The sequence below is a fragment of the Haliotis rubra genome, unplaced genomic scaffold (assembly GCF_003918875.1).
Source record: "Haliotis rubra isolate DU_JTF1 unplaced genomic scaffold, ASM391887v1 Scf592, whole genome shotgun sequence".
Taxonomy (NCBI): domain Eukaryota; kingdom Metazoa; phylum Mollusca; class Gastropoda; order Lepetellida; family Haliotidae; genus Haliotis; species Haliotis rubra.
Genome location: NW_025767293.1, coordinates 332,501 through 345,301, shown reverse-complemented (window position 1 = coordinate 345,301; position 12,801 = coordinate 332,501). Strand labels below are relative to the sequence as shown.

The 12,801-nt window shown below is 40.4% G+C and overlaps 1 protein-coding gene across 1 annotated transcript; it reads right to left on the bottom strand.

The window, feature by feature from the left end:
• Positions 1-976: 976 nt before the first annotated feature.
• On the bottom strand, positions 977-10,215 carry LOC124255103. Its single transcript, XM_046688945.1, has 3 exons — positions 10,158-10,215; positions 5,595-5,673; positions 977-2,564 (listed from the first exon to the last, which is right to left on the bottom strand). The coding sequence occupies exons 2-3, from the start codon at positions 5,669-5,671 to the stop codon at positions 1,610-1,612; spliced, it is 1,032 nt and encodes a 343-aa protein (XP_046544901.1). The 5' UTR covers positions 5,672-5,673; positions 10,158-10,215; the 3' UTR covers positions 977-1,609.
• Positions 10,216-12,801: the final 2,586 nt, after the last annotated feature.

Sequence of the window (12,801 nt, the reverse complement as noted above, 5' to 3'; positions counted from 1 at the left end):
TTTATTATTTAAAAAAATTGGAGAACATTTGAAAAACAAACCTTTACAAAATAATATATATAAAAAAACACTAATAAAGGTAGACAGCTAGACATGAAACCGCGAGAAATTGCACGGTATCTCAATTCGCCTACATCCCATTTCGCATACCAAAACAATGTAGGCTAATTGGGATTAGAAAATACACCCCTACTCTTATAATGAACCTGACTCACTGGTCAATTAGGTAAATCTTCCAAATTATCCTTACTCATGTCTAAATTACTTTTTAACGACACACTTTTTGGAAAAAGTAAGCATAAATGGATAATAATATTAAATATTTTTTTGACGAAATTGGACTTAGTTATATCTGGAATTCAACAAATATTGGCATGAGTATATATGTAACCTCATATGCCGCTGTCTGAAATAAAGTTCAGTTCAGTTCAGTTAAAATAAAAAGAAAGGGATTAATGCTCAAGCTAAATTGTAAAAGCAGTGATGGTATGTAGTTAATTTATCACTGTAAAATACTCAGTTGTTACAAGGATATGTAGTTGAGTAAAGAGGATTGGTGCATCCACTAAGAAGTTCAGACTGAGAAAACGTGTTCGTGGAGAAGTGAGAATGGACATCCGCACAAGTAAAGTTCATTAAGCATATGTGATATGATGTTATATGATGTTATATACTCATGCCAATAATGGTTGTCATCCCCCTCCCACCCCAACCCCCACACACCTCACACACCCACCCCACACCCCCTCTCCAATTAAAAAAAATGAAGGGGGTGACAACCATTATTGGCATGAGTATATGATGTCAATATTATTGTGGTCGAAAAATGGACAAATAACAGAGTAAATAAATAACAGACAAATAACAGAGTAAATAAATAACAGACAAATAACAGAAATAAATTCTTTAAAACATGTCTTTTTGTCCTTCAACTACTTCAACTAGAAGAGTCCACTTTTAGATCATAGGGGTGCCACTAGTTTACCATTGCTTAATCAACAGTCAACAGACCATGAAATGTTGTTTTAAGACTGTAGGCGAATTGGGATATAGGCGAAATGAGAACATGCCTTTATAACATCCCTTAACCACCGGAAGTTGTCCTGGGGTGGATATTGAGCAAGGAAAAGTAGGGACAGTTTCTGGTTTCCAAATTAAATTATGACGTGTTACATCAATTTAAGCCTCCATTTAAAACGTATATACTACGATTAAAATGTGTTGGGCTTACATTTACTTTGAAACAAGTGGAACTTACCCTTCTTATCATTCCCGCTGGAAAATAAGGTTATAATACTGTAATCTCTCCTACCGCACCGTTCGAGAATATTGCCACTTGAACTTTCACTTATTAATCCTTCTAATGATATTATTTTTTTACAGACTTTTCACACTATTTTATTTCTTAAAAAACACAAACAAATAAATGTTTGCATTTGAAGAATAGGCCGTAAAACATGGTAAAGTGTTCCATAGGATGACACAGTCAAGTAGTACATGTTTGTGACTTTAGGGATACATGTACCGATGTAAACGTCCGGGCGCCAGGCATGTCCTTAGTGAATAGCAAAGCGACGTTTCGACGTTAAGTAACGTCAGCAACCGAAACTCATCTATGTGTCACACGACCGTGTTGATGAAATATCGGCCGATGTCCACAGTTTGGACATAAATACTGCAGGGTATCGGATTCTGTACAAGGAGAAGACATTTGGGAACACGATTTCACCGTCTCACAATTACCAACATCACTTGTACTTTGCTTGGTTGAACATTCAGACGTAATCCTATCATTCAGTAAATCTCCTTCCTTATGTTGACCCTTGTCTCCAAGAGTCGAGTCCGGAGATCCTCCGTCCCGGAACCGTCCTGGGGGCGTGTCGTGTAGCTGAACAACATTTTGTCCACCTTTTCCTACACCCAACGACGTCACTATACCCTTATTATATCTAAGAATGGCATCATGCGACACATATTGGCCTGTGGATAATGTAGAGTTCAGGCTTTCAGTGAGCTGCCCCTGGTCTTTTACCCGGAGTACTTCATCACCAAGGATGCATCCCCTTCTCTCTTCCCTGAAATTGCCCTGACCTTGACCTTCTTTACTGATATGATCTTGACCTTCTTTACAGGCATGACCCTGACCTTTGCTGACACGACCTTGATCTTCTTTAGTTATTTCACCTTGAGCTTCTCGGCCGCATTGACCTGAGTCTTCACCGCTGCCTTCATCTGCACTCCACTGCATCTGGTCAATGGTTATATCTGATGCAAGTGACGTAAGATACATATTCGAGGCAGACAGACTCGGAGGCAGAGTGCTAGGCGGAGTGCAAGCCGGTCTATCATAAGCTTCTGTGTAGATAGGATGATCTATGATCTCAACGTACACGTGCTCGCCCATTAAAGAGAACTGGCCAGTTCCCGACTGTGTATATACAGAACGCTTATTGATAAAGTTCTGTTCACAGTACTCAGATTTGGACTTCTTTTTCATATTTATGTACATCAATGAAGCTCTGGTTTGTACCACGCGCAAGATATCCCGCATACAGCTACACAACCTGAAACAATGACAATTTCATTACATTTCTTTGGGAGGCAGTTAGACTTTGAAGTACTAATAATCGTTAGTAATTGTAAGATGCTTGGATGAACCACTTCTATGAGTGAGTGAGTTAGAGAGTGAGTGAGCGAGTGTTTAGTTTTACGCCGCTTTTAACAATATTCCAGCAATATCACGGTGGGGGACACCAGATATGCGCTTCACACATTGTGCCCATGTGGGGACTCAAATCCGGGTCTTCGGCGTGACGAGCGAACGGCTGAACCACTAGGCTACCCCACCGCCCCAGAACCACTTATAATAATGAAAGTCGTTTTTTTTTGTTGAAAAACTGGAGACCTATTTCACTTCTCAATACTGCCAATAAACTTCTTTCATCTGTTGTTGAGGTTAAAGCGCGTTCTCCCAAAATTGATCAGCCCTGATCAAACAGGATTCATGTCTAAGAGATATATTGGTGATAATATAAGATTAATGTGTGATTTGATGAATTACACAGAATCTAATGATATTCCTGGAATGTTAATTTTAATAGATTTTGAAAAGGCATTTGATTCTGTCTCCTGGTAATTTATTAATAAAATATTACCATTGTTTTTATTTGGAGGGGACATTATGAAGTGTTTGAACGTACATTGGAATCCAGAATATTTCAAGCTCCTAGGTGTAATATTTTCAACAGATGTAAATGTTATGGCTGGAAAGAATTTTGAAAATAAATTATTTGAGATTCAGTTAATTATCAACAGGTGGATGAAAAGAATAATTACACCACTTGGTAGAATTGCTATTATAATATCATTACTAATTTCAAAATTAAATTATCTCTTACTTGCTCTCCCAAACACACACACACACACACACACACACACACACGCACGCACGCACGCACGCACGCACGCACGCACACACACACACAGAGGGAACTTCCTGCATGAATTAAACAAAGTACTATTTATATTTCTCTGGAGTGGTAAACCTGATAAGATCAAAAGAGTGGTTGCTTGTAAGCCTGTTAAAGAGGGTGGACTTGGTATTGGATGAGAAAGTTGTTGGATATTGATTATGAATCCAAATGGAAGTGTTTGTGCTGTGCTTCCTCCCCAAAAATACAAAATCTAGCTGTAATTTTTATCCAGGTACACTCTCCAAAGATATTAAGAATGAATTTTGGCTTGATTGTATTTCTGCTTGAAATGCAAATTGTAAGTTTGCTCATAAGATTCAACCATGTTTATTTGATGAATTCATCACAGAACCAATCTATTATAACAAGTATACTTAAAAATTGGTAAAGAGGTAATTTTCTGTTCTGCTTTGCTTGAAAGAGGTGTTAGTCAGATTCGTGATTTTATCAATTTAGACGGAACATATCGTATTCTCGAGGAATTTCAGAACACTTTTGAACTTGACATAAATTTTCTCCATTATATTGGTCTTATTATGGCCATTAAAAGTTATGAAACTAAGTTAAAGATAATGAAACCTACTTTTATTGAGCAGTTAGATGATAATACAGTTAATCGAAAACTGATGTCTGTTGAGAGGGGAGCCAAGTGTTATTATTGTGTTTTAATTGCATCTGATGTTAACTTAAAATTCAAGAATGAGTGGGAGGATTGTAGGTTTGCTGAACTTGAATGGGAAAAAATATTTTAAAAACCTTTAAAGACTACAAGAGATACTAAACTTCAATGGTTTCAGTTCAGGATTATACATTGTATTCTATTAACTAATTCATTTTTATTTAAGATCAAATTAGCTGAAAGCAACTTATGTACCTTTTGTCAATGTGAGGTTGAAACAATCTCCCACTTGTTTTGGTATTGCGAACAATGTGCAAGCTTTTTGGAAATGTTTTCTAGAATGATTAAATGATAAATGTCAACATGTTCACAACATGACATTGGGCCTGCAACGTACTGTGTTTGGAATGAGGCCAAATGTATATACTGATGATATATTGGATTTAATATTGTTTTTAGCTAAATTCTTCATATATAAATGGAAGGTATTAAAAGCAACTCTTAGTTTTCAACATTTTAGACATTATTTACAAGATAGGTACTTTATTGAAAAGAATATATCCTTCAGTAAAAGTGAACAAGATAAGCTCTATAAAAAATGGATGTTATATCATGATTTTGCAAATTTTAAATGGCTTTCTGAATTCTTTCTTCTTGTTCCCTAATGAAGAAAAAATACTGGCTGAATGAAGTGAACTTGAACACCATTTGTCACAATTCCATATTTTAGGTGGCTTAGTGGATTGTCTGGTCCAGATTCGATTATTTACAGACCGTCACCATGTAGCTGGAATATTGCTGAGTGCGTCGTAAAACTAAACTCACACACTCACTCACTCGATGACGTATCATGTCTACGAAACGACCAAATCACCGAGAATGAACACTCGAGTTGCCGCTTGCGTCCAGCAAAGGTTGCTCATGACCTAATCAGACCAGCAATAGGTAAGAAATCACCAAGCTGTTGAGATGCTATAGGTTGTTTCTAAGTTGATTCTTTGATTTCCAACTGTGGTGAAAATGTGAAGTGACGGTACAGTGACTCATTTATCAATTTGTTCTTTTCTATGTAGCCGGAGAACCAATATAATCCTATTCGTATATACGGAAAGAAACAGGCGATCAAGGGGAGGGACGTAGTTAGTTACAGGACGCTACTGTGTGTCTCCACATCCATGATGAAGTATTGCGGCGTAAAACTAAAACTAAACCATGAGACATTATTATCCAGTGGATGTTATGAACTCTCTCCACATCCATGACATATTATTGCGGCGTAAAACTAAAACTAAACCATGAGACATTATTATCCAGTGGATGTTGTGAACTCTTTCCACATCCATGACACATTATTGCGGCGTAAAACTAAAACTAAACCATAAGACATTATTATCCAGTGGATGTTGTGAACTCTCTCCACATCCATGAGACATTATTATCCAGTGGATGTTGTGAACTCTCTTCTAGGAAACAGAGGCCTTTAAAAATATAGTCATACTAACCTGTCCCGGAGTATGTAGACAGCGAGAAGACAGAGTAGAGGGAGCAGAATCACCAACATAAATATCCCTCCTTGCATGTCTGAAATGTGAACATTGACCCTGATTGACGTAGCGCCCCTGTAGTAGTGGTACACAGTCCCTACTGCATAGCTGAACTTCCTTATAACGAACGGACAAAACTGATCAATATAATGTTAGAATATGTCCTGGTATGTTGAATATTATGTACATGCTAGAGGGCAGCTGGTGTTGACACAGGTTGTGATATATGGTAGTGTGTCCGTCTAGTTTACTGTCTACTGCGTACTAGGTGTGGACAGTCTCTCAATAGATGTCTGTTCAATAGAAGGTAAAGGTTCAATAGAAGGTTTGTCTCTCCATTGAGTACATCAATACTAAGTACAGACTGTCTGTCTACTGACTTCGTCAATACTAAGTACAGACTGTCTGTCTACTGACTTCATCAATACTAGGTACAGACTGTCTGTCTACTGACTTCATCAATACTAAGTACAGACTGTCTACTGACTTCATCAATACTAGGTACAGACTGTCTGTCTACTGACTTCATCAATACTAAGTACAGACTGTCTGTCTACTGACTTCATCAATACTAAGTACAGACTGTCTGTCTACTGACTTCATTAATACTAAGTACATACTGTCTGTCTACTGACTTCATCAATACTAAGTACAGACTGTCTGTCTACTGACTTTATCAATACTAGGCACAGACTGTCTGTCTACTGACTTCATCAATACTAAGTACAGACTGTCTGTCTACTGACTTCATCAATACTAGGTACAGACTGTCTGTCTACTGACTTCATCAATACTAAGTACAGACTGTCTGTCTACTGTCTAGACTGACTGTCTACTGACTTCATCAATACTAAGTACAGACTGCCTGTCTACTGACTTCATCAATACTAGGTACAGACTGTCTGTCTACTGACTTCGTCACTAAGTACAGACTGCCTGTCTACTGACTTCATCAATACTAGGTACAGACTGTCTGTCTACTGACTTCATCAATACTAGGTACAGACTGTCTGTCTACTGACTTCGTCAATACTAAGTACAGACTGTCTGTCTACTGACTTCATCAATACTAGGTACAGACTGTCTGTCTACTGACTTCATCAATACTAAGTACAGACTGTCTGTCTACTGACTTCATCAATACTTAGTACAGACTGTCTGTCTACTGACTTCATCAATACTTAGTACAGACTGTCTGTCTACTGACTTCGTCAATACTAAGTACAGACTGCCTGTCTACTGACTTCGTCAGTGCTAAGTACAGACAGTCTGACTGTCTTCTGAGTACATCAATACTAGGTATACACTGTCTGACAGTCTACTGAGTTCATCAATACTATGTATTGACAGTCCCACTGTCTCATGAGTACATCAATACTAAATATAGACAGTCGCACTTTCAACTGAGTACATCAATACTAGGTAGAGACAGTCTGACTGTCTACCGAAAACATCAAAAGGGTATAGACAGTCGCATTTTCAACTGAGTACATCAATACTAGGTAGAGACAGTCTGACTGTCTACCGAAAACATCAAAAGGGTATAGACAGTCTGCTCTTTCTGCGTACATCAATGCTAGGAGTAGACTCCGTATTGAGGATATCAATACCGGGTATAGACAGTCTGACTGAGTATACCAGTGTTTGGTATAGACAGTCTGTCGACCTCTATTGAGGATATCAATACCGGGTATAGACAGTCTGACTGAGTGTACCAGTGCTTGGTATAGACAGTCTGTCTACCTCTATTGAGGATATCAATACCGGGTATAGACAGTCTGTCTACCTCTATTGAGGATATCAATACCGGGATTAGACAGCCTGACTGAGTATACCAGTGCTTGGTATAGACCGTCTGTATACCTCTATTGAGGATATCAATACCGGGTATAGACAGCCTGACTGAGTATACCAGTGCTTGGTATTGACCGTCTGTCTACCTCTATTGAGGATATCAATACCGGGTTTAGACAGCCTGACTGAGTATACCAGTGCTTGGTATAGACAGTCTGTCTACCTCTATTGAAGATATCAATACCGGGTTTAGACAGCCTGACTGAGTATACCAGTGCTTGGTATAGACCGTGTGTCTTCCTCTATTGAGGATATCAATACCGGGATTAGACAGCCTGATTGAGTATACCAGTGCTTGGTATAGACCGTCTGTCTACCTCTATTGAGGATATCAATACCGGGTATAGACAGCCTGACTGAGTATACCAGTGCTTGGTATTGACCGTCTGTCTACCTCTATTGAAGATATAAATACCGGGTTTAGACAGCCTGATTGAGTATACCAGTGCTTGGTATAGACCGTCTGTCTACCTCTATTGAGGATATCAATACCGGGTATAGACAGCCTGACTGAGTATACCAGTGCTTGGTATTGACCGTCTGTCTACCTCTATTGAGGATATAAATACCGGGTTTAGACAGCCTGATTGAGTATACCAGTGCTTGGTATAGACCGTCTGTCTACCTCTATTGAGGATATCAATACCGGGTATAGACAGCCTGACTGAGTATACCAGTGCTTGGTATTGACCGTCTGTCTACCTCTATTGAGGATATAAATACCGGGTTTAGACAGCCTGACTGAGACCGTATACCAGTGCTTGGTATAGACCGTACCAGTATAGACTTCTTCCCTCTATTGAGGATATCAATACCGGGATTAGACAGCCTGACTGAGTATACCAGTGCTTGGTATTGACCGTCTGTCTACCTCTATTGAGGATATCAATACCGGGATTAGACAGCCTGACTGAGCATACCAGTGCTTGGTATAGACAGTCTGTCTACCTCTATTGAGGATATCAATACCGGGTTTAGACAGCCTGACTGAGTATACCAGTGCTTGGTATAGACAGTCTGTCTACCTCTATTGAGGATATCAATACCGGGTTTAGACAGCCTGACTGAGTATACCAGTGCTTGGTATAGACAGTCTGTGTACCTCTATTGAGGATATCAATACCGGGTTTAGACAGCCTGACTGAGTATATCAGTGCTTGGTATAGGCCGTGTGTCTACCTCTATTGAGGATATCAATACCGGATATAGACAGCCTGACTGAGTATACTAGTGCTTGGTATAGACTGCTGTATACCTCTGTTGAGGATATCAATACCGGTTTAGACAACCTGACTGAGTATACCAGTGCTTTGTATAGACAGTCTGTCTACCTCTATTGAGGATATCAGTACCGGGTTTAGACAGCCTGACTGAGTATACCAGTGCTTGGTAGAGACCGTCTGTCTACCTCTATTGAGGATATAAATACCGGGTTTAGACAGCCTGACTGAGTATACCAGTGCTTGGTAGAGACCGTCTGTCTATCTCTATTGAGGATATCAATACCGGGTATAGACAGCCTGAATGAGTATACCAGTGCTTGGTATAGGCCGTGTGTCTACCTCTATTGAGGATATCAATACCGGATATAGACAGCCTGACTGAGTATACTAGTGCTTAGTATAGACTGCTGTATACCTCTGTTGAGGATATCAATACCGGTTTAGACAACCTGACTGAGTATACCAGTGCTTTGTATAGACAGTCTGTCTACCTCTATTGAGGATATCAGTACCGGGTTTAGACAGCCTGACTGAGTATACCAGTGCTTGGTAGAGACCGTCTGTCTACCTCTATTGAGGATATAAATACCGGGTTTAGACAGCCTGACTGAGTATACCAGTGCTTGGTAGAGACCGTCTGTCTATCTCTATTGAGGATATCAATACCGGGTATAGACAGCCTGACTGAGTATACCAGTGCTTGGTATAGACAGTCTGTCTACCTCTATTGAGGATATCAATACCGGGTTTAGACAGCCTGACTGAGTATACCAGTGCTTGGTATAGACCGTCTGTCTACCTCTATTGAGGATATCAATACCGGGATTAGACAGCCTGACTGAGTATACCAGTTCTTTTTAGAGACAGTCCGATTCTCTATTGAGGATATCCATACCGGGATTAGACAGTCTGACTGAGTATACCAGTGCTTGGTATAGACAGTCTGTCTACCTCTATTGAGGATATCAATACCGGGTTTAGACAGCCTGACTGAGTATACCAGTGCTTGGTATAGACAGTCCGATTCTCTATTGAGGATATCAATACCGGGATTAGACAGCCTGACTGAGTATACCAGTGCTTGGTATAAACAGTCTGTGTACATCAGGTCCAGACCGCCTCACGGTCTACTGTGTATCGTGTTATTCCTGGATCACCCAGTATCCACAATAATGATACGTGTACATCAACCCGAGGCCTAAACTGTTTCACTGACTGCTGTATATACCCTCACTATGTCTACAGCACAGAGTACAGTCTCTGTATCTAAGGTCATGAACATGTGGCCGTATACTAGGTGAGTGACAGTTATATTCAACCACAGCAATATTTCACTGTGAAACCAGAAAGTATTTGCGACTAAGTTACAAATCAACAATACAAGAGCTATTTTATACTGCATTGATCGGACACTGTGTACACAATTTCCCAACGAAGTACTTACTTTTGAGATGATGAAGACCCGCACTCAGTTTGAGACTTCTGTGACAAAGCCGCTCTAGTTTCTCTTTCCCTGTTTTCTGCTCTGTGTGCAAACTCTTATTAAGGGTATTAATCTTATTTCCGTGTTCAATGAATACTCAGAGGCAAAGGTTCTTGTCACATGAATTTTTTCATTGGTAATCTTGTGAGTGAATTTGAACCAGACAAAGAATGTGTTAAAGTGATCGAAGAGACTCTACCAGGCAGTCGTTGTTCGAAGTGCACAACATGTGCCAGAAGCATGGCATATTTGATAAAATGGCCACAATGTTTACCTTATAAGGCCAAACAACCTGACCTTATCATTTCCACTCAATGTACTCAGGCTGAGTCTTAAGTAGTACAGAATTCAGAAAAAAACACCAAATCGTTCTGGAACAAGTTCGAAATGCCAAAGAGATAGAGAGCTATAGGTTTGCTTCAGTCTGGTATCGACGTCGATGTGACGTCATAGAAGCACCATGTGGCGACATTTTCCTCAAAACGATTTAGTTAAATCTAATTGGAAGGGGATTGTTTGGGGAAGTGGTGTTATGCTCTGGGGTGGGATAAAAGGTGCAGCAAGGACGCCAATGATGATGATTGAGGAGAACTTGAAGAGTGCTTTGAGGTACAAAGACGAGATTGTGTAAATGGACGCTTTATCGGCTTTGCAACACAGCGGTCATTGAGTGAGGTTTCAAATCGATGGCGTCAAACCACACGTTGCTCTAAATGTACAGCAGTATCTTTAATGCCGAGCACCGGACAGGGTAACTCCTTCTCTAACTCCATTTACTGCTGAGCGCCAGACAGAGCATCTCCGTTTTTGACCCCCTGAATGCCGGATACCAGGGACAGTCACTTCTTTCTTGACCCCCTGCATGCCGGACACCAGGGACAGTCGCTTCTTTCTTGACCCCCTGCATGCTGGACACCAGGGACAGTCACTTCTTTCTTGACCCCCTGGATGCCCGGAACCAGGGAGAGTCTACTTCTTTCTTGACCCCCTGCATGCCGGATACCAGGGACAGTCACTTCTTTCTTGACCCCCTGCATGCCGGATACCAGGGACAATCACTTCTTTCTTGACCCCCTGCATGCCGGACACCAGGGACAGTCACTTCTTTCTTGACCCCCTGCATGCCCGGAACCAGGGAGAGTCTACTTCTTTCTTGACCCCCTGCATGCCGGATACCAGGGACAGTCACTTCTTTCTTGACCCCCTGCATGCCGGACACCAGGGACAATCACTTCTTTCTTGACCCCCTGAATGCCCGGAACCAGGGAGAGTCTACTTCTTTCTGTGAGACTCTATGAACCAGTTAAAGTAACAGGATGCAGGTGTGAGACTCTATGCACCAGTTAAAGTAACAGGATGCAGGTGTGAGACTCTATGCACCAGTTAAAGTAACAGGATTCAGGTGTGTGACTCTATGCACCAGTTAAAGTAACAGGATTCAGGTGTGTGACTCTATGCACCAGTTAAGGTAACAGGATGCAGGTGTGAGACTCTATGCACCAGTTAAAGTAACAGGATGCAGGTGTGAGACTCTATGCACCAGTTAAAGTAACAGGATTCAGGTGTGTGACTCTATGCACCAGTTAAAGTAACAGGATTCAGGTGTGTGACTCTATGCACCAGTTAAAGTAACAGGATGCAGGTGTGCACCAGTTAAAGTAGACTCAGGTGTGTGACTATGAACCAGTTAAAGTAACAGGATGCAGGTGTGAGACTCTATGAACCAGTTAAAATAACAGGATGCAGGTGTGAGACTCTATGAACCAGTTAAAGTTACAGGATGCAGGTGTGAGACTCTATGAACCAGTTAAAGTTACAGGATGCAGGTGTGAGACTCTATGAACCAGTTAAAGTAACAGGATGCAGGTGTGAGACTCTATGAACCAGTTAAAGGTACAGGATGCAGGTGTGAGACTCTATGAACCAGTTAAAGTAACAGGATGCAGGTGTGAGACTGTATGAACCAGTTAAAGTAACAGGATGCAGGTGTGAGACTGTATGGTTATAACAGGATACAGGTGTGAGACTGTATGGATCAGTTACAGTAATTGCTTCAGCTATCACTACATATAAACCAGTCCTCGTACACGGTTCAAGCTTGATACTTTATAAACCAATCTGGTAATATGTTAAAGCTTCATTGTTTGAAACTCGTATATTAATGTATGCATCATTGATCACACAACATATGAGACATACAATTTACTAAGGCTGAAATGGATGTTTTTATTGCGAACTTAAATATTTGTTTGATGGGCATTTTAGAAGTTGAGTTGATGAAGAATAATGACAATTATTATGGATATACAACTTCTTTTATTCTGTGGAGGGGACGTTTCGACATAGGTTCTAATGTCGTTGTCAAGCAAGTGATACATGGGTAACAAACTGAGAGAATATATACAGGAGTTGTTGTTACAGTAGATAGGGAATGAGTTGTTTATACAATAGATGAGGTTGATGTACAACGTTTGTATGAGAGACAAAGTAAACTGATAGGAAGCCAGTAGGGTGACATACAAGGGCTGAGTTAGAGCTTATATAACTGATAGGAAGCCAGGTGGATGTTTATACACTTGATGGGGTTGATGTACATGGTTGGAAT